At 50.1% G+C, this 19,160-nt stretch overlaps 1 protein-coding gene across 1 annotated transcript; it reads left to right on the top strand.

Annotated features, from left to right (window-relative positions):
• Nucleotides 1-10,674: 10,674 nt before the first annotated feature.
• SNORC (secondary ossification center associated regulator of chondrocyte maturation) lies at nucleotides 10,675-18,480 on the top strand. Its single transcript, XM_058700990.1, has 4 exons — nucleotides 10,675-11,935; nucleotides 12,300-12,471; nucleotides 18,058-18,240; nucleotides 18,320-18,480. The coding sequence occupies exons 2-4, from the start codon at nucleotides 12,399-12,401 to the stop codon at nucleotides 18,427-18,429; spliced, it is 366 nt and encodes a 121-aa protein (XP_058556973.1). The 5' UTR covers nucleotides 10,675-11,935; nucleotides 12,300-12,398; the 3' UTR covers nucleotides 18,430-18,480.
• Nucleotides 18,481-19,160: the final 680 nt, after the last annotated feature.

Genomic DNA, 19,160 nt, shown 5'->3' with positions numbered 1-19,160 from the left:
ATGATGAACCCGTACAGCTTGTGGTAGTTCTAGCAGTTCCCAGTTCTAGACCGGGAACCTTTGGGAGGAGAGTTTCCCTCCAGGGATTCATCAGTGGGAATGTTTTGCAACTAAAACAGCATAGCTATGGTTCACTGTATGGGAGGAACAGCACATAGCTGCTGGAAGCAAGGGAAGAGAAGTGGGCTCTTTCCTTCATTACTCCTCTGCGGCCTAAAATCTATCACTGCCCCCACTGTCATTGCTGGCAAAGTGATGACCTCGTGAGGACAAGACTCAAAACAGCACCAACACTGAGTTCAGTGCAGGGGGTATTAAGCAGAGCCATCATTTCTCAAAGATTGTTCACTCGAGTACGGTGGTAGAATAGCATTCCTTGACCGAAAGTTACGTTTTCTTTTGAGTTTCTCGGAGAAGCAGTCCTGAAAATTGTCAGTGGGTCAGTATGAAGTTTGGTTGCATATAAGAGGAGACAAAAAGCAAAGTGAAACAAGATGGTTTCTCAAGTGAAATCTGGAGGTCATCAATCCAAGGCTGGCATGTTGCTCAGGGCCCTGGGTTCTTTTGTTTCACCATCCTGACTGTGGCTCACATACTCACAGTCACTCGTGGTCCAAGGTGACTGCTAGAGCACCAGTCATCAAGCCCATATTCCAGGCAGGAGGAAAGGAGTGAGTTGAAGCAAAAGAAGCACACCTCCCTGCTTCTAGCCCCCAATAAGGAGCTTTTTTAAAATCTTAACCTGTCAGGAATGTAAACACATGACTAAAGTTAGTTGCAAGAAAGGCTGGAAATTTGGGGCTTTTAGTTGAGTGTGCTGCCGCCCGAAATGCCACTGGAGTTCTGTTTCTAAGCCCTGGGGAGACTGGATATTGCATTGGCGGTTAGCAGTCTCTGACAGTAATATTCTCTAGTGTTGTCTTTTGAAGTTGCACAAGTTTGGGGTAGTTGGTGCACATAGACCATGAGAAAGGAATCTTAGTAACTACCCCAGTTTGGCCTGTGGACTGAGGACCTCCATCTTTTCTAGTGAGCGGGCTCAGAACAGGCTCTGGTTTCCATTCTTGTGCAGAGCTGGGAACCCAGAGCAGTTTCCAAAGGCCCAGCCTTCTTGTGTCCAGAACCTCCCAGTTCTACCCAGAGTCTGCGTTTTGGGTGGGTTTTTTTAAAGGTATTGTGTGGAATGAACCTGCAAGTAGTTTCAAGAATGGAGGTCCTAGAGTCGAGCTGTCAGATTTGAATGTTGGTCCTACCACCACCTACTTTGGGCAAGGTTCCCCCCCCCCCCCCCCCCCCCCGCCGCCCCAATCTGTGAAATGGGAACTATCAAGTAGTTGGGACTAATAAGTTGCAATGCAAGAGCGTATTACGGTGCCCGGTGCATAAATGCTGGATGACTACCATTTGTGGGCCATTTTGCAAGGGAGAAGGGAGTTTGTGGGCTCATGTAGGTTCAGTAAAGCATATCAAGTAGGGGGCATGGGATATCCACTTTTTTTGGATATCGTAAAATTAGTGCAAAGAAGCCTTCAAGGAGGCAATGTGTCATGGGTTCTAGGGGGCTGTATATTAGCTGGCACCAGGTTATCTGTGGAACTTGGGAGCAAAAATCGGTCCTTGAGTTCCATGAACCCAGAGTTTCTAGTTTGGAGTGGGACCCAGCATTGGAAATTATTTTTTTAAGCTCTTCTTCCTTCCTTCCTTTTTTTTTTTTTTTTTTTTTTTTTTTTGAGTATTTATTTATTTTTAAGAGAGAGACAGAGTATGAGCAGAGGAGGGGAAGAGAGAGAGGGAGACACAGAACATGAAGCACGATCCATGCTCTGGGCTGTCAACACAGAGCCCGACGCGGGGCTCGAAATCATGAACTGCGAGATTATGACCTGAGCCGAAATTGGATGCTTAACTGACTGAGCCACACAGGCACCCCTGTTTTTAAGTTCTGAATGGGAAGTTTGGAGACCATTGCTTAGCTGAGGTTTCACTCATCTCCAGTCTCTGGAGTATGTATGATCTGTGTGTACATCTGTACATGCTTGCCTTGCAGCATACTGCTGACCCAGGGTATTTTCTGATTTAGCACTTGTGTTTCAGTGTGGGTCCTGGATGAAGCGTGATAAGCACCCTTTACAGTTTTCCTGAAGCAGACCCAAGTTGAAATGCAAGTGTGGTAAGCCTCATATAGGGCACACTTAACTGATTTTCTGTCTTTAGTAATATGAAATTAAGCCTTAAGCAGGTTAGGGTCCCATTATGAAATAGAAACCACCTTAACTATTCAATCAAAAAAAATGAGGAAAAAAAACCAACCTGGAGTTGAAAAGGTTGGTAGCAAAAATGGGAAAAGGTAAGGTTACTGAAAAACCGGTAATTTGTAGGGAAACCCTTAACACAGTATCCAGTGATCCCATCAGTCATTCTGTCCATTTGTAGGTGATACCAATGCCTCTCCACTTACGATCTCACCTGGATCGTGTGTGTGTGTGTGTGTGTGTGTGTGTGTGTGTGTGTGCGCGCATGTGTGAGAGAGAATATGGAAAAATAGAAAAATTGGCTTATATCTACAAACATATATGTAAAAGAAGCTAGGAGGGGGCACCTAACTGGCTCAGTTGGTGGAGCACATGACTCTTGGTCTTGGGGTTGTGAGTTCAAGCCCCACATTAGGTGTAGAGGTTACTTAAAAATAAGATCGTGTAAAAAAAAAAAAAAAAAAAAAGTAAACCATCTTGAGAAGAGGGCAATCCCACCTACAAAAAGTAAGGAATAAAATATGCATAGCTGCTACAGTTCTTGTTTCTGTACCAGCTCATGAGACGGTGGCTGATATTTATACAACTTCTTTCCTTCCTACCTGTTCTATGTTCCTTTTGCCCTCCACCAGCCCCTCAGCTGGTGGGGTGACCTGAACCTTCATTCCTGAGGGGTTTGAGCCCTTAATAGTCCAGAGGTCATTGCAGCTTTTGTCTTTGATTAGCTTTTCCCCCCAAGTTCAGGTTTTCTTTTTAATGAAATTTCAAACATACATAGAAGTAGACTCGTGTCTTAGAAGTGTCTGGGAAGGCCCACGATCTGAGTGCCAGCAGATTCTGTGTCTAGTGAGGGCCCTTTCCCTGGTTTGCAGACAGGCATCTTCTTGCTGTGTCCTTGGGTGGCAGAGACATTTCCTGTCTCTTTTTTTTCTTTTATCCATCTTTAGATGTTTCATGTATGTAAAGAAGAATTTTTTAAGATTTTTACTCTAGGGGCGCCTGGGTGGCGCAGTCGGTTAAGCGTCCGACTTCAGCCAGGTCACGATCTCGCGGTCCGTGAGTTCGAGCCCCGCGTCAGGCTCTGGGCTGATGGCTCGGAGCTTGGAGCCTGTTTCCAATTCTGTGTGTCTCCCTCTCTCTCTGCCCCTTCCCCGTTCATGCTCTGTCTCTCTCTGTCCCAAAAATAAATAAAAACCGTTGAAAAAAAAAAATTTTAAAAAAAAAAATAAAAAAAAAAGATTTTTACTCTAATTCCAGTATAGCTAACATGCAGTGTTGTATTAATTTCAGGTGGACAATATAGTGATTTAACAATTCCATACATTACTCAGTGCTCATTCTGGTAAGCGTACTCTTAATTCCCTTCACCTACTTCACTCATCCCCCCCCATCCATCTCCCTTCTGGTGACCACCAGTTCTCTGGTTAAGAGTCTGTTTCTTGGTTTGTGTCTCTCTTTTTTTCTTGGCTCATTTGTTCTGTTTCTTTTTTGTTTTGTTTCTTGAATTCTGCATGTGAGTGAAATCATATGGTATTTGGCTTTCTCTGACTTACTTCCCTTAGCGTTATGCTCTCTAGCTCCATCCATGTAATCGCAGATGGCAAGATTTCATTCTTTTGCATAAAGAAGGTTGTGTGCGTGTGCGTATCTCCTTTATCCATCCGTTTGTTGATGGACACTTGGGATGCTTTTATAATTTGGCTAGATAATGCTGCTGTAAATATAGGGGTTCATGTATACCTTTGAATTAGTTCTTTTGTGTTCTTTGGCTAAATACCCAGTACTGCAATTCCTGGATCATAGGATAGTTCTATTTTTAACTTTTTGAGGAAACTCCATACCGTTTGCCATAGTGGCTGCACCAGTCTGCAATCCCACCAACCATGCATGAGTGTTTTCTCCACATCCTCACCAACACCTGTTTCTTGTGTTGTTGATTTTAGCCATTCTGATAGGTGTGACGTGATTCTCATTTCCCTAATGCTGAGTGATGTTGAGCATCGTTTCATGTGTCTGTTGGCCATCTGGATGTCATCTTTAGAGAAATGTCTGTTCGTGTCTTCTGCATATCAGTTCTTTATGCATTTTGGATACTAACCCTTTATCATCTTTTGATCTTTTAAAAATCATCTTTTCCATTATCAGGGCTCCACCCTCATGACCTACTCTAACCCGAATCACCCCCCAAAAGCCCCATTTCCAAGCACCATCACTAGAGGGTTAGGGCTTCAACATGTGAATCTTGGGGGACACGGTTATAGCAACTAGTGTAACAGACTCCTACCTAACATAACCCAGCTTCAACAATTGATATTTTGCCAATTTTGTTTTAATTATTTCACCTGTTTTTTTCCTTAGACTATTTTAAGACAAATTCTAGATATGTCACTCAAACATTTTAGTGTGCACGGTAACAGATAAGGATGCCTTAAAAAAAAAAAAAAAAAAGACTACATGCAATTATCATGTTAGCAATGTTGATAAAATATCCAAACCCAGTCCATATGTGATTTTCTCAGATTGTCTTAAAGGTGTGTTTTAACAAAAGTTTGAATCAAAATCAAAATGAAGTCCATGGATTTGCATTTGGTTGCAATCCGGTTCCTCCTGAAAATAAGAAGTTGGTGGGAATGCATGCTGGTGCACCACTGTGGAAAAAAGTATGGAGGTTCCTCAGAAAACTAAAAATAGAACTACCCTATGACCCAGCAATTACACTACTAGGCATTTATCCAAGGGATACAGCTGTGCTGTTTCAAAGGGACACATGCACCCCCGTGTTTATAGCAGCACTATCAACAATAGCCAAAGTATGGAAAGAGCCCAAATGTCCATCGATGGATGAACGGATAAAGAAGATGTGGTGTATATACATACATACATATATATATATATATATATGTATGTATATATATGTATATATACATATACATATATATATATGCATATACACACACACATATGCATACATACACAATGGAGTATTACTCAGCAATCAAAAAGAATGAAATCTTGCCATTTGCAACTATGTGGATGGTACCAGAGGGTATTATGCTAAGCAAAGTTAGAGAAAGACAAGTATATGATTTCATTCATATGAGGACTTTAAGAGACAAAACAGATAAACATAAGGGAAACAAAAATATAAAAACAGGGAGGGGACAAAACAAGAGACTCATAAATATGGAAAACACAGAGGGTTACAGGAGGGGGTACGTGAGGGGGGATGGGCTAAGTGGGTAAGGGGCACTAAGGAATCTACTCCCGAAGTCATTGATGTACTATATACTAACTAATTTGGATGTAAACTAAAATTTTAAAAAATTAAAATATTTTAATATTTGCCTAAATGATGACAATATAATATTAAATGAGAAAGCAGGAAAAGATACTATGTATTCAATATAATACACATTTTAACTCATTGAATTTTTTTCAGTAGAATAGTCATTGGCAATTTTAAGTTAAAATAGATATATAAGCAATTTTAAATATACACATTATGTAATTACATAAGTTAAAAGGAACTGTATAAAATAAAAAACAGGAAAGGAATACCAATAAAGGTTATCTTGAGATGATAGGATTTCAGTTGATTTTTATTTTTCAAATTATCTATAGAGAATGTTGTACTTGTAATCAGAATAAAAACTGCTGTTTTTATCTATGTTTTGGGGTTTGCACTGTGAACTAATCTTAAACTTAAGAATGTCTTGATTACTGGGGCGCCTGGGTGGCTCAGTCGGTTAAGCGGTTAAGTCAGTTAAGCGTCCGACTTCGGCTCAGGTCATGATCTCGCGGTCCGTGAGTTCAAGCCCCATGTTGGTCTCTGTGCCGACAGCTCAGAGCCTGGAGCCTGTTTCAGATTCTGTGTCTCCCTCTCTCTCTGACCCTCCCCCGTTCATGCTCTGTCTCTCTGTCTCAAAAATAAATAAACGTTAAAAAAAAAAAAAAAATCTTGATTACTGACTACTTACTGGAATAAATGAAATGAAAAAAATGAAACGAAAAAATATCCTATATCTATTCATTAAAAAAAAAAAAAGAAACTGGATCATTTATCCATAGAACATCTCATATTTTGGATTCAGTAAGGAGCCTCTTTATAGTGTCAATGTGTTCATCTGTCATATTTTCTGTAAATTAGTAGTCCAATCGAGAGGCTTGACTACATTCAGATCCCCCCCCCCCCCCCCCCCCCCCCCCAGAATACTGAGTTGTTGACAGGGTGTACGTTGGTGGCATCTTATCAGTCACACAGGCTGGTACCAGTGTCTGGTTTTCCATTTTTCTCATGTCGAAATTCAGTTGGTTCCACTGCTGCCAACTTGACCCATTATATTGACCATTCACGTAGCAGTTTTAACATTCCTCAGTGGTCATTGTCTAGGTCCTATTATTGCATTTGTCATTGATAAATAGTGACTTTGGGGGGAAGGGAGACTTTATTTTGAATAATTTCAGATTTATAAACTTGCAAGACCACTAGAAAAAACTCCAGCATGACTTTCACTCTCAACTGTTAACATCACATCTCCTTTGCCAGTTTTTCTTGATAACTATAGTCAATAATGACTGTCAGTAACTATCATTTTACGAACCATTTGGAAGTAAACTGCAGGCGTTATGTCCCTTTACCTCTTACCCGTTTCAGGGCATGCTTCCTTGAAACAAGGACATTTTTTTTTTCTTTTTAAATAATTTTTTTTTAAGTTTACTTATTTAGTTTTAGAGCATGTACATGAGCAGAGGGGCAGAGACAGAGGGAGAGAAAGAATCCTAAGCAGGCCCTGCACTGTCAGCGCAGAGCCTGATGCAGGGCTTGATCTCATGAACCCATGAGATTATGACCTGAGCCTAAATTAAGAGTCAAGTGCTTAACCAACTGAGCCACCCAGGCACCTCAGGACATTTTCTTTTGTAACCACAGTCTAATTAAAATTAGGAGATAAATGATATATTATTAATATCCAGATCATATTTTCCAACTGTTCTGCTAATGTCTTTTATAAAGAAAAAAATAAAAAGGTACAGGATGCCATCCATGATCACTTTTGTGTTTAGTGGTCATGTTCTTGAGTGACGGTTCCTCTGTCTTTGTCTTTCATATCTTGACACAAAGGTGCAGTACAGTTGTTTTGTAGAATGTCCTCAATTTGTGTTTGTCTGGTGTTTTCTCAGGATTTGATTGAGATTGTGCAGTTAGGAATAATACAGAAGTTGATGTTACGTCCTCGATGTATCCTATCATGAGTACCATGATGTTGGTTTCAGCCATTACTGGTGATTTAATTTTAATCACTTGATTAAGGTGGTGTCTGCGAGGTTTCTCCACCATAGGATTTTTTTTAATGTTCATTTATTTTTGAGGGGTGGGGGAGGGGCAGAGAGAGAGGGAGACACAGAATCCGAAGCAGGCTCCAGGCTCTGACCTGTCAGTGAAGAGCCTGACGCGGGGCTCGAACTCACGGACCGCGAGATCGTGACCTGAGCCGAAGTCGGACGCCCAACCGACTGTGCCACCCAGGCGTTCTGGACTTTTTTTTTTTTTAATGGGAGATACTTTGAGACTTTGTAAATACCCATTTCCTCTCAAACTTTTATCGAGTAGTTTTACCAGCCATTGATTCTTACTTGAACAATTAATACTTCCCAAGCTTTACTTTTATATTTATTAGCACTCTGCCAAAAGGAAGAGTTTTGCGTGCGCGCACACACACACACACACACGGCATGTGCACACACTATAGATTATAATCTGATACTATTTTTTCATGCAGATTGTCCATTTGGTGCCCTTCCAAGTTGGCTTTTGGGTCCCTTTGCTGTATCCCCATCATTTTTTGAGTACTTTCTTTGGCATGAGATGTTTTAGGCTCATCACCTACATTTCCTTTCCCAGATTTGGAATTAGCCATTTTCTCTAAGGAGTCTGCTGTTTCTGCAAGGGAGGCCTGAGGGTTTGTGAGTGGAAGAGACTCAGATTTGTTTGAGTCTACCCAAATATCCCCATTTCAAATCTCAAGGTCTCACTCCTTTTCAATCAGTGCATAGGTTTCAAACCTAAGAGAACTGGCATGGCTGTGAATTTTAGATCGTAATTCTGCAACTCATGAAATTTGGGGCCTGATTTGTAGCCAGTTATGCCCTGTATCTCCACGAATTGAGATATTTTTTTAAGACTGCCTGATCATGACTTGGCTTTCAAAGTTAAGGCCCGAACTTGTTGTTTTCTGTGAGTACACAATACAGTAAAAAGTAGCCAATTCATTTCACTCTCCTGTTGATCATCATCACCATTATAAACATCAAGTGTAGCATCTAAACTTGGTCTTTTGAGCCTTGTCTTCAATAGGCACTTCATGCAAAACAACTGTAAGTCTTTTTTGTTCTGTTAGTGTTTGAGAGAGAGAGCTTGCGCGGGGGAGGGGCAGAGAGAGGTGGGCAGAAGATCCCAAGCGGGCTCCACGCTGACAGCAGCGAGCCCTGTGTGGGGCTCTAACTGAGGAACTGTGAGATCATGACCTGAGCCGAAGCCAGAACGTTCAACTGGCTGAGCCACCCAGGTGCCCCAAAACAACTACAAATCTTAACATACGGCATGGCATATGTTACCAGATCTAATTTTCTACTGGCAGTGAGGTCTTTCCTGAATTCAAGCTCAAACATGGTGGTGAACTAAATGCAGAAACACATCTTTGAGGGCCTGTTTCTCAGGACCACTCCAGGTGCAAAGCTTTGTACTGGTCAGTGTCTGACTTGGAAACAGAGTTCACTCTAGGTATTTCAAACAGAAGAGATTTAATGCAGGGATATGTTATAAGGATGTCTAAAGGACCGAAGGAGCAAAAGAGAGAAGGGAAGGTTACTTATAAACAGACAACTGCAGCTAGGCAACTGACATCAGCCAGGGCTGGAGACAGATTACTCAGAGGCCACAACACATTGCTGGGGCTGGATTTCAGCTACCTGGCAAGGACCCAGAGCCTGTACGTCCAACTTCATGTGGCTGCCCCTGAAGCCCCCACCACCTGACCCTTAGTCCCTGATGTTCTTACAGCCAATGCTGCTATAGCCAGGGTCGCTGTCAGAAATCTGAACAGGGGTGCCTGGGTGGCTGTCGGTTGAGTGTCTGATTCTTGATTTTGGCTCAGGTCATGATCCTGGGGTGGTGGGATCAAACTCTGTGCTGTCAGCACAGAGCCTGCTTGGGATTCTCTCTCTCCCTCTCTGCCCCCCTACCCCAAATAGTAAACATTTTTTAAAAACCTGAACAGAAAGAATCATTTTTCCTCACCCAGCTTGCATCTCATAGCAGTGCCTCCCATTGGTAGATGCTAAATGGAAGTCTGCTTAGTAAGGAAGTCTCAGAATGTAATTTGGGGATCTGACTACATTATGTTGTTACGTTACATTTCAGGGCACAGAAAGTTGAAGATAGGAGACTGGGAGCAAAACAGCAACACAAACAAATGAATAAACAAATGAGAAGATGCTCAAAGTTAACTCTATCCCAGAAATCCCAACCGGTTGAATCCAAATACTGAGCTCCTGTTGCATGCTGGGCATGGTGGTGCTAGGCTTTGGAAATGCATTGGGGAACAAAACACAGTCCCTGCTGTCCCGGGATTTACAGTCACAGGGTAGGGATAGACAGCCAATAAGCACTTCATCTAAAGGCACCGTTACCTATATCTGACAAAGAATTTTTATCTTGATACACAACACACAAAACAAAAATAAATGTAGAAAGATAGACCACCCTAATAAATGGTCAAAGAAAATCGAGCAGACCGTTCACAAAAGAGGATATTCCTTTGGTCAATAAATACGAAAGGGTGCTCAACTGTGTCAGTCATGGAAATGCAATCTCAATGAGACAACACCACATAACCTACAGCTTGGCTAGAAATTTAAAAAAAAAAAAAAAAAAAAAAGGCTGGCAACGCCACCAGGTGTGGCAAAGTGTAGAACAAGGATATGGTCCATTGGAACGAACACTTTGGAATCCTGGTCAGAAACATCTACAGAAGCTAAACATTATACCTACCCTCTGACCTGGCAATTCTATGGTTAGATTTACAACCAAGAGAAGTTCAAGTATATGTTCATGAAAAGACATGTGTAAGACTATCCATAGGAGCTGTATTCATGAAAGTTCAGACCTGGAAATCACCTAAATGGCCACATGGATAAAAGAAAGGTTAAAAGTTGTGACATATTGGGACACCTGGGTGGCTTAGTTTGGTGTCCGACTTCAGCTTGAGTCATGGTCTCGCAGTTTGGAGTTCGAGCCCCACGTCAGGCTCTGTGCTGACGGCTCGGAGCCTGGAGCCTGTTTCCGATTCTGTGTCTCCCTCTCTCTCTGCCCCTCCCCTGCTCGTGCTCTCTCTCTCAAATATAAACATTTAAAATGAAAAAGTTGTGACATATTTAGATAATTGAATACTATTCAATAAAAGCGAGTGAGCTGCTGCTACATGCAGCAATGTATGGATGAAACTCACAGAATGTTCAACAAAAAAAGCCAGATATAAGAGTTTATATCCCATTTATTTGAAGTTCGAGAGTAGACAAAACTCATCTTTGGTGATAGAAGACAGAATCGTGCTTTGGTGGTATTGAGGGGGTAGAGGCAGGAAGGATCCTGCTGGTGTGCTCGAAATGTTCTGTATTGATTTGGACGGTGTTCCCACTGGTGTATATATGAATAAGAGCTCCACAAGCTGTAAACGTAAGATTTGTGCATTTCACAGTATGTATGTTATTCCTTAGAAAATTACCAACAAAAAAAAGCAAAAGAACTGAGAGTGTCATGTAAATGTAAGTGCTAAGAAGGAATTAAGCGATGTGATGGGTAGATGGGAGGTTGACTGACCAGAGCTGAGACCTGAATGGCGATGAGGAGGTAGCCACATAATGAGCGGAGGGACTTCCTGTGAGAGGGGACAGCAAGTGCAAAGGCCCTGAGGCAGGACCACATTTGCTGTGTTGGAGGAACATAGTCAAGGCCAATGGACTGGAACACTGTAAGCAGGGCCAAAGCAAGCCTTTATTTAGGGTGGCTTTTTTAAGAGCGAGTGGAAAGCATGAAAGGTATGAGATAAGGGGTGCTGGGTATACTTTCTCAGGCGTAAGGGAGAGAGAAACCTTTGATGACTTTTAATTCTGTGGCTGGGACATCTGGAAGGCCGGACGCTGGGGTTCCACTGACAGCAGGACTGGGGAGGCAGTGGAGTCAGGGTTGGTTTGGACCCTTTAAAGTGGACCTACTTTTTAATATCCCTGGAGTTGTTGGGGGAGGCAGTGGGTGGTGGGGCTGAAGTTGTGCGCCAGCCCCAGGCTAGGCACTCATGTCTGGAGCACACAGGTGGCATTTCCAGCTTCAGGCACCTGGGGGAACAGACAGCAAGAAGGAACACAGGGTGTTTGATGACATGAGGTTTTCTGGAAAGAGACTCGAACTGCTGAGGGTTTGGATTGAGACTGTTTTAAAAGTGCTTCTTTAACAAGCTCTCTTGAGTGCTCTCCCCACCAGGCACTGAGCGCCCCAAGGTGAGCAGACTGCCTGGGCTTCCGTGTCCAGAGCCAGAGCCGCAGGCACTGAAATGCAGATCCCAGGGCCCACCTGTGACCTTCTGATGCGGAGTGCTGGAGGCATCTGCATTTTCCAAGTTCCCTGGGTGAGTCTTTTTGCATACTGAAGTTTGAGAATCTCTTACTTCCAGTGGCCGAGGAGTGTGTGTGTGTGTGTGTGTGTGTGTGTGTGTGTGTGTGTGTGAGAGAGAGAGAGAGACAGAGAGAGAAAGGGGGGGCAAGGTGGGGGAGAGAGAGGAGAGAGGGAAAGAGAGCAATTTCCTCTTTCTTTCCCTCTCTGAGGGTGGGGCTACTCTGGAGTTCAGGAAAGCAGTCAGTTCTGTAAGCTTTGCTGTGTGTGTGTGTGTGTGTGTGTGTGTGCGCGCGCGCGTGCGCGTACACGCTAACGTGTGGGGGGCGGGCACGGTGTCCCAGGAGGACAGAGTTTGCATTGATGAAAACCCTTCCCAGCCCTTTGATACCTCTTTCCCGCCGCTCTGAAGTTAACTAGCTCCGTCCTCCTGCATCCCGCTCTCCAGCTGCACCAGCTGCACTCGCTCGCGGGCCAGGATGGGATTCTGTCTGGCCCTACGCATGGTGCTGCTGCTCCTGTCCGGGGTCCTGGCCCCTGCAGTACTCACAGGTAAGGGTGCTCCCTCGACTCTGCTGCCACCAGCCACCCAGGGCCAAGAAGCACCTGGAGCCGGATTCTCCACGGCCCACCGGGCAGAAGAAGCCCTTCCCTCACAGAAGGTGGAACCGCCATTTGGGGTGGTTCTTTGGAAGGCTCCTAGGAGACAGGCCGCCAGGAGCCGCGTTGATGTCCTGGGAGTTGTTAGCCGTGGGGACGATGGCCCCCGAAGCAGGAGGGCAATTTAAGCAGCAGGGCCAGGGACGTTAGCTGCCTGGGGGGACATGGGGGTACCCCAGCATGCTAAAATCTGAAGGCTTCCAGTCAGGAAAGGGCACTAGGCACAGGGCAAGCAGCCGAGGGACCAGAGGCCCCAGGCTCCTAGGCAGAAAACCACAGAGCCCTGCCGTTTTACGTTTCAACCCTGCAAGCCCTTCTCTGCTGGCTTTCTGAAATGTCCTTTCAAGAGTGAAGACCCAGGTACAAGTCTCAGCCCGGAAAAAATTCCAGAAAGAGCACAGAGCCTGAGACTCCTTGGCAAAACCATGATGAGGACACTGGACTTGGGCTCTGTACTTAGGTCAAAACGGCTGGGTGTGGGATTCAGTGAGAAGGAAGGTCCCCCACCAGGCTCAGGGTGGCAGGCTGGCCGGACCTCAGGCCCGGTCCTGGGCATGGCTCTAGGGCCCTCTGCTGGGAAGGGCTGTCCCAGGCCAGCTTCAAAGCCCGAGAGAGAAAAAGCCCAGGTAGTTCACGGATGGTCTTTCTCTGTTGGCTGTGAGGTGGGCCACAGGAGAAATATTTCAGGGCCCTTGTTGGGGGTGGTCCTGGGGCTAGAGGAATGAGTGGGAGGAGAGACCCCCGGAGACCTTCTCTGCAGCACCGACTTTGGGGGGAATGTCTGTGGATCTATAGGAGTGGCAGCTGGATGCCAGCCACACGAGCATGGCCCTGGGGAGAGTTACTGGGGGACGTGAGGCCCGGTGGGACAGCCACACTCAGGCACACACGCCAGGAAGAAGAGGGTGATGGCAAAATTGCCTGTGGGCATGCAGGCCCCTCTAGACGTCCTAGGAAGAACCTCTGGTCCTCAGGACTGGTCCTTGCAGATCCCCCACACCCCACCCCAGCCCTGCCTGGTGGTCAAAGTGGGTAGAGGTGAAGGTGCTGGCGCCTGCCTGCCCAGGCTCTGGGACCGTCTGGGGAGCTCCTGTCCAGTTTCTTGTTCCCTGGGTAGCCAGCTCTCCCAGCCCAGGATGCTGGCCAGAGGCCCTGGATCAGACTGCATACACAGCCTGGGTGGGTGGGCTTTGTCCACTGCCACAGGAATGTTTGGGGACGTGTTTGGCATCTCTGGGGCCTCACCCGGCCTCACCTCCCTCCACGTGTCCTACCGAGAACAGGCAGGCCAGCTCCACCCCGGAGTCTTTGGGGTTTTGGCCGGCTGTCATTCTTCCTGCCGTTTGGGGAGGGAGGATGTTTGGGAGCCTCTCGGCTACCCCACTTTGGGCCAGAAGCTCTGAGCAGGTGTGTATAGGGCCCAGCAGGCCCCCTGCCCTTTGCTCGGTGGGCTGGGGTCCTGTGGCAGGCAGGCAGGCAGGCAGGCAGGCAGGCAGGCAGGGAAGGAGTGGCCCCGTGGTTGAGCTGCGGGCCCTGCCTGCCGTCCACCGTCCTCCGTGTTGGTTGCCTGTGGCTGCCGCTACTGGGTAGGGGGAGCAGGCCAGGTTGAGCAGGCGGGAGGCCAGGCCAGGGATGAAAAGGCCCTTCATGGCTGGCACAAAGGCTGTCTGTGAGCACGGGTGCCTGGCCTCGGGGCCCAGTGGTCAGAGTGAGTGTTAAACAAACCTATTTACCGAAAGGCAGGGCGGTGGAGGCGGTGCCCTTGGCGGTGTCCCCAGGCCCCTTACTTGTCCTGGTTTCCTTGGTCAGAGTCGCAGGACATTGCTAACTCTGGCCTTTGGAGCTTAGATTTCCTCACAGGTCCCCCGTGGGGTTCTCAGCTCACCTTCCGTGCCCGTGGGCTCATGTCTTTGTTCACGCAGGGCCCTCTGCCCGTCTTGCTTTCCCTCATCTTCGCTTGTCTGCAGACGGGGCCTCCTGCTGGCAAACTCCCTGACAACTTCTTCTGTTTATGGCTCCCCCAACATAGATTTGGGGGCAAAGGGGGTTATTGCCTTTAAACGTTGTTTTTCTTTTTACTACAGCAAGTTGAGAAAATACAGAGACAGGTAGGTGCGCGTAAGAAAATGCTTTGGCCCCTTCCTGGCGGCTGTACTTCCTTCGCCGGAAGGCTGGTGGCCGAGTCCAGGTTGCAGTTCTGGGCTGTGTATGCTGCTGGGCCACCCCCTGGGCTTGCAGGGAGCTGTCAGGCCTTTGGGACGCTGGATATTTGGGTGCAGGTGAGCCCTGGGCCAGCCTTTGGGGGTCTCCCACGATGGTCAGCTGCGGCAAATGGACAGCACACAGATCTGCCCGGCCCGTGTCCGGCCGGAGGGCGCCGGGGGCCAAGGCGGCAGCTGGTGATGGCAATGACGGCACAGTTACAACTTGTGGAGGCCATGAGAGGCATGGCCCAATCCCCATTTCACAGACTGGGAAGTGAAGTCGGGGAGAGGGGAGCAGAGTCAGCCTGCTGGGGTCCCGGGGTGACGACGTGACAGACCCAGCCCTCTTGATTTGGAAACCCATGGGTTCCAAACCCCCTAAAGCTTCAGGGACTGGTTGAGTGTCAGAGGAGGGGTTGGAGGGGGGTACACGCAGCAGGGATGAGGCGGCCTGGGCCAGTGTGTCTGGCAAGGAGAATCCAGGCTTCTGTGGGGAGCCACAGAGTAGGGCTGGGTTACTGGGAGCTGAAGGGGAGAAGGCCTGGGTGTGTCCCCAACTGCCCTCACTCTCCTCCAGAGATGGCTTCTGAGCTCTGGCAGAGGGCAGAAGTAGATGCTTACCTGGGCCTACTCCAGGCAGCTGACTCCTCAGATGCCACCCAGGTTGGCTGGGCCTGGTCCCCAGCAGCCCTGTGGTGGCTTCCCTGTTGCCAGTGTATGGAGAGCCAGTGAGGGCCAGTGGTTTGTCTATTTATCTGGGAAGGTAGGCATTCTGTGAGCCCCACACTTCAGGGCCTAAGGGGTGGGCATTTTTCTTTGGCCTAGCCCCCGGGAGCCTGAGGCAAGCGTGTCCGGGGGCCTGGCACTTTCCATAGCAGCTAAGAGGCTTGCAGACCCCTGCCCTCCCAGGCAGTAACAGAGGACGCCCGACAGGGTTGCTTCCCCATTCCGCACAGCGTGGTCTTTGCAGCTGGTGGGAGGCCAGGGGGGCCCCCAGACATGGGCACTGCGGTTCAGCCTCAGGTCCTTCGAGTGGGAAGCTTCCCCTACACTGGGTGCCAGGGACCTTCTGCCCCCAGGAGGGCTCCTTGCCAGGGCTGTTTTCTGAACAGGGATGCTGGCTGGGGTAACCCCTGGGGAATAGGACAGTGGTCCCGGTCTGCAGGCTGAGCCTCAGAACTGACCCAGCCCAGGCCTGGGAGAGGCTGCAGGGACAGGTGGTCTTGGGGAGTCTTGTACAGTTGGGGGAAAGATTTTAAGTTGACAGCAAACTTGCAAGGATAATCCAGTGAGCTCTGGTACACTCTGCTTAGATTCACTTTTGCCATAGTTGCTCTTCCTGTCTCTGTCTGACCCTGCCCCCACCCCCAATCTGAATGCTGACCAGTCTAGAGTAAGTTGTAGATGTCATGCCTTTCTGCCCCAAAATGCTTCTAAGAACAAGGATATTTTCTCACATAACCGGTCAGTTACCCAAGATAAGACACGGACATCGATACAGCACTGTTATCTAAGCTACATATTCACACTTCCCCAGTGGAGCCCGGGGTGCCCTTATCCAGGAATACGTGCTGCATTCTCACATCCTTAGTCTCTTACTTGGAACAGTTCCTCAACCTTTCTTTGTCTTTCCTGACCTGGATGTTTTAGAAAGCACAGTTAATTTAAGACTGGCCCTGAATTTGGGCTTGGCAGATGTCTCCTTGCGATTTGCCCCAGGTGGGCACTGTTGGCAGGAAAGACCCAGAGCAGCCCCCCTCTGGAAGCCGGCGAGTCTGTAAGCAGCTTGGCTCTGGCCCGTCTGTGCCAGAGGGAGTTCTCAGGGGTGACGCCTGTGGAGGAAACGGTGCCCCGGGGGCCTGCGGGTGGGTGGCTGGGGCCGCGTTAACTCCACAACCTCCCTGGCTCACCCCTGGGAATTGCATCCTGTTGTTGCATCCTCCGGGGGGCTTCCCGCTCCCGGCAGCACCCCGCGCGGTGCCCGCCTAAGCCTGGGTTTCCTCAGCTCTGAAGCGGGGATACGACTGTTCCCGGCCACGGAGCAGCTGGAGTCCACGAGGTGGTGCCGTGCTGCCCGCACTACCCTAAGGACGATGTGGGGGCTGGGCATCCCTGGGTCACAATCGAGATTAGGCACTGGCGAGCCCTGACCCTGCCAAAGCACCCCCAGGGCTGGGGTGGGAAGGCGTGGAGACTGCCGGCCATTCTGGTCTTGACCGTTAAACTGGGCGCTGGGGCCTCCTGTCGGGGATGGACGGATGTGGGCCCAGGGTTCGGGAAGTGCCGTGGGGCTCCTCAGACCAGGACCCTTGGTGGGGAGGGGAGCGCAATTGGCAGGGCGGAGGTGGGGATATGGGGCTGGGGCTACCACCCAGGCCTCTGAGTCTCAGCCTGCCCTGCTCTCTGGGCCTCCCAGGTCCTCCACACCTTGCTAACTCCCACCCCACGAGCAGAGAAAGGCTCCTGCAGAAAACACGGCACAGGGATTGATGTGCTGACTGAGCCCCAGCTTGTGTGGGGACAGGGGAGCAGCTCCCTTTTCTTGGGGCTTCCCTTACCCTGACCACAGACACCCCTGCGCACCCCTCTGGCCCTGTTCTCTCTGGAAGCAGCGATATGCTGGCATCACAGTTTCTCAAGATCTAGAGCCCCCTTGGGGTTTCAGCCTTGGGACACGGGGTGTGTGTGGGCGCCGGGCCCCGTGGCCTGCCGGCTGCGTGGCTCTGCCTGGGTGAGGACAAGGGAGGGGGCGTAGGTCTGACTGCTCCTGGGCTGTGGAGTTTGCCTCCCCTCCCCACCTCCTGCAACAGTAGCCTCGTGGGGCTCTGGGGAGGCAGGGACCCTGGTTCCTGCAAGGAGAGTTGCCTCATCTCCCCGGCCTCTTCTCCAGGGCGAAGGCGGACCCCTGCCTGCCTCGCACGGGAAGGGGGCCCCTCGCCAGTGTCATCTCACCCAGGCCTACAGGGCCCTGCAGTTCAGATGGGGGACCGCAGTCTGTGCTGGGAGAGGTGAAGTGCCCCTGCTGCGGGCTCAGGCTCCTCACGGGGCCGTCTGCCGAGAGAACCCGTTGGTGCCCTCCTCCACCTCCCGGTCTGTCTTCACTGCAGCCCGGCCGCAATAAGCCCTCCGGGAGGGCCAGTGCAGCGCCCACCCCACAGTCCCGCACACAGCGCCACCTCCGCGGCCGGTTAACCGCGCGGGGCCACGTCCCCGTCGGCCCCGCCGCCTGCGCCCCAGCGCCCCAGGGCCTCAGCGCCTGTCCTTGGCCTTGCAGCCGAGGGCCCGCAGGAGCCCGCGCCCACCCTGTGGAACGAGCCCGCCGAGCTGCCGTCGGGAGAAGACCCCGTGGAGAGCACCAGCCCCGCCCGGGAGCCCGAGGCCACCGGGCCCCCGGCCCCCACCGCCGCGCCGAGCCCCGAGGACAGCACGGCGCGGGAGCGTCTGGACCAGGGTGGCGGTACGCGCGGGCCGGGCGGGCGGGGGCGCGGGCGCGGCGGGGGCCGCGGGGCTGACCTGCCGCCCTCCGTCCTCCGCAGGCTCGCTGGGGCCCGGCGCCATCGCGGCCATCGTCATCGCCGCCCTGCTGGCCACCTGCGTGGTGCTGGCGCTCGTGGTCGTCGCGCTGAGAAAGTTTTCCGCCTCCTGAAGCGAATAAAGGGGCCGCGTCCCCGCCGCGGCGCGACTCGGCTCTACCCTCGGTGGCGCCCCGGTGTCTCGAGTGTGTCCGCGCGTCCGCGTGGGGGCGAGCGGGGCGGGCGACGACTCGCACCACGTGCGCGCGGGGCCGCCAGCAGGAACCGCGAGTGCTCGCGTGGGGTCCCCCGCCCCCCAGCACAGCCCCGGTCCCCACACCCCCTCCCCGTCCCAGCCCCTGTCCCGAGAAGTGCCCGGGGCCCGCCCCCTGCGCTCCCGCTGGGACTCAAGCGTGGCCGCGGGCGCAGGAGAGGGGCCGAGCCGTCGGGGCTCCCAGCCCAAGGCTGGATTATTTTGGGGCCCGATCTGGCCAGCCGGGCCCCATCTGCGGAGCTCCAGACCCGCCCCGCCAGCGTCCCCAGGAACCCCTCCGCCCCAGGGAGCCGCAGGAGCAACCCGGTTCCCAGACCGACCGCAGCCCCAGGCTGCCTCCCTCCTCCCAGCAGCTTGGCCCCGGCCCTCAGTTCTTGGTCACGTCTTTTGTTTTCCGTGCTTCCTGGGAAACCTAGCTTTTATAATTTAGAAGGAGATTTAAAATAGAGGCTGAGCTGCTCGGAGCACAGCAGGGAAGAAGCCAGAACTGCGTCCCTTTGGAGTGAAATAGAAGACTGGAGGCCCGGAGGAGGGGCCGTCTGCGCACCCCGGGATGGTTTGATAGCCAGGGCCCTGGGCCGCCTGTGCGTG

Source organism: Neofelis nebulosa, chromosome 2 (assembly GCF_028018385.1).
Source record: "Neofelis nebulosa isolate mNeoNeb1 chromosome 2, mNeoNeb1.pri, whole genome shotgun sequence".
Taxonomy (NCBI): domain Eukaryota; kingdom Metazoa; phylum Chordata; class Mammalia; order Carnivora; family Felidae; genus Neofelis; species Neofelis nebulosa.
Note: the sequence above shows the minus strand (reverse complement) of the source record. Positions and strands in the feature narration are given on the sequence as shown.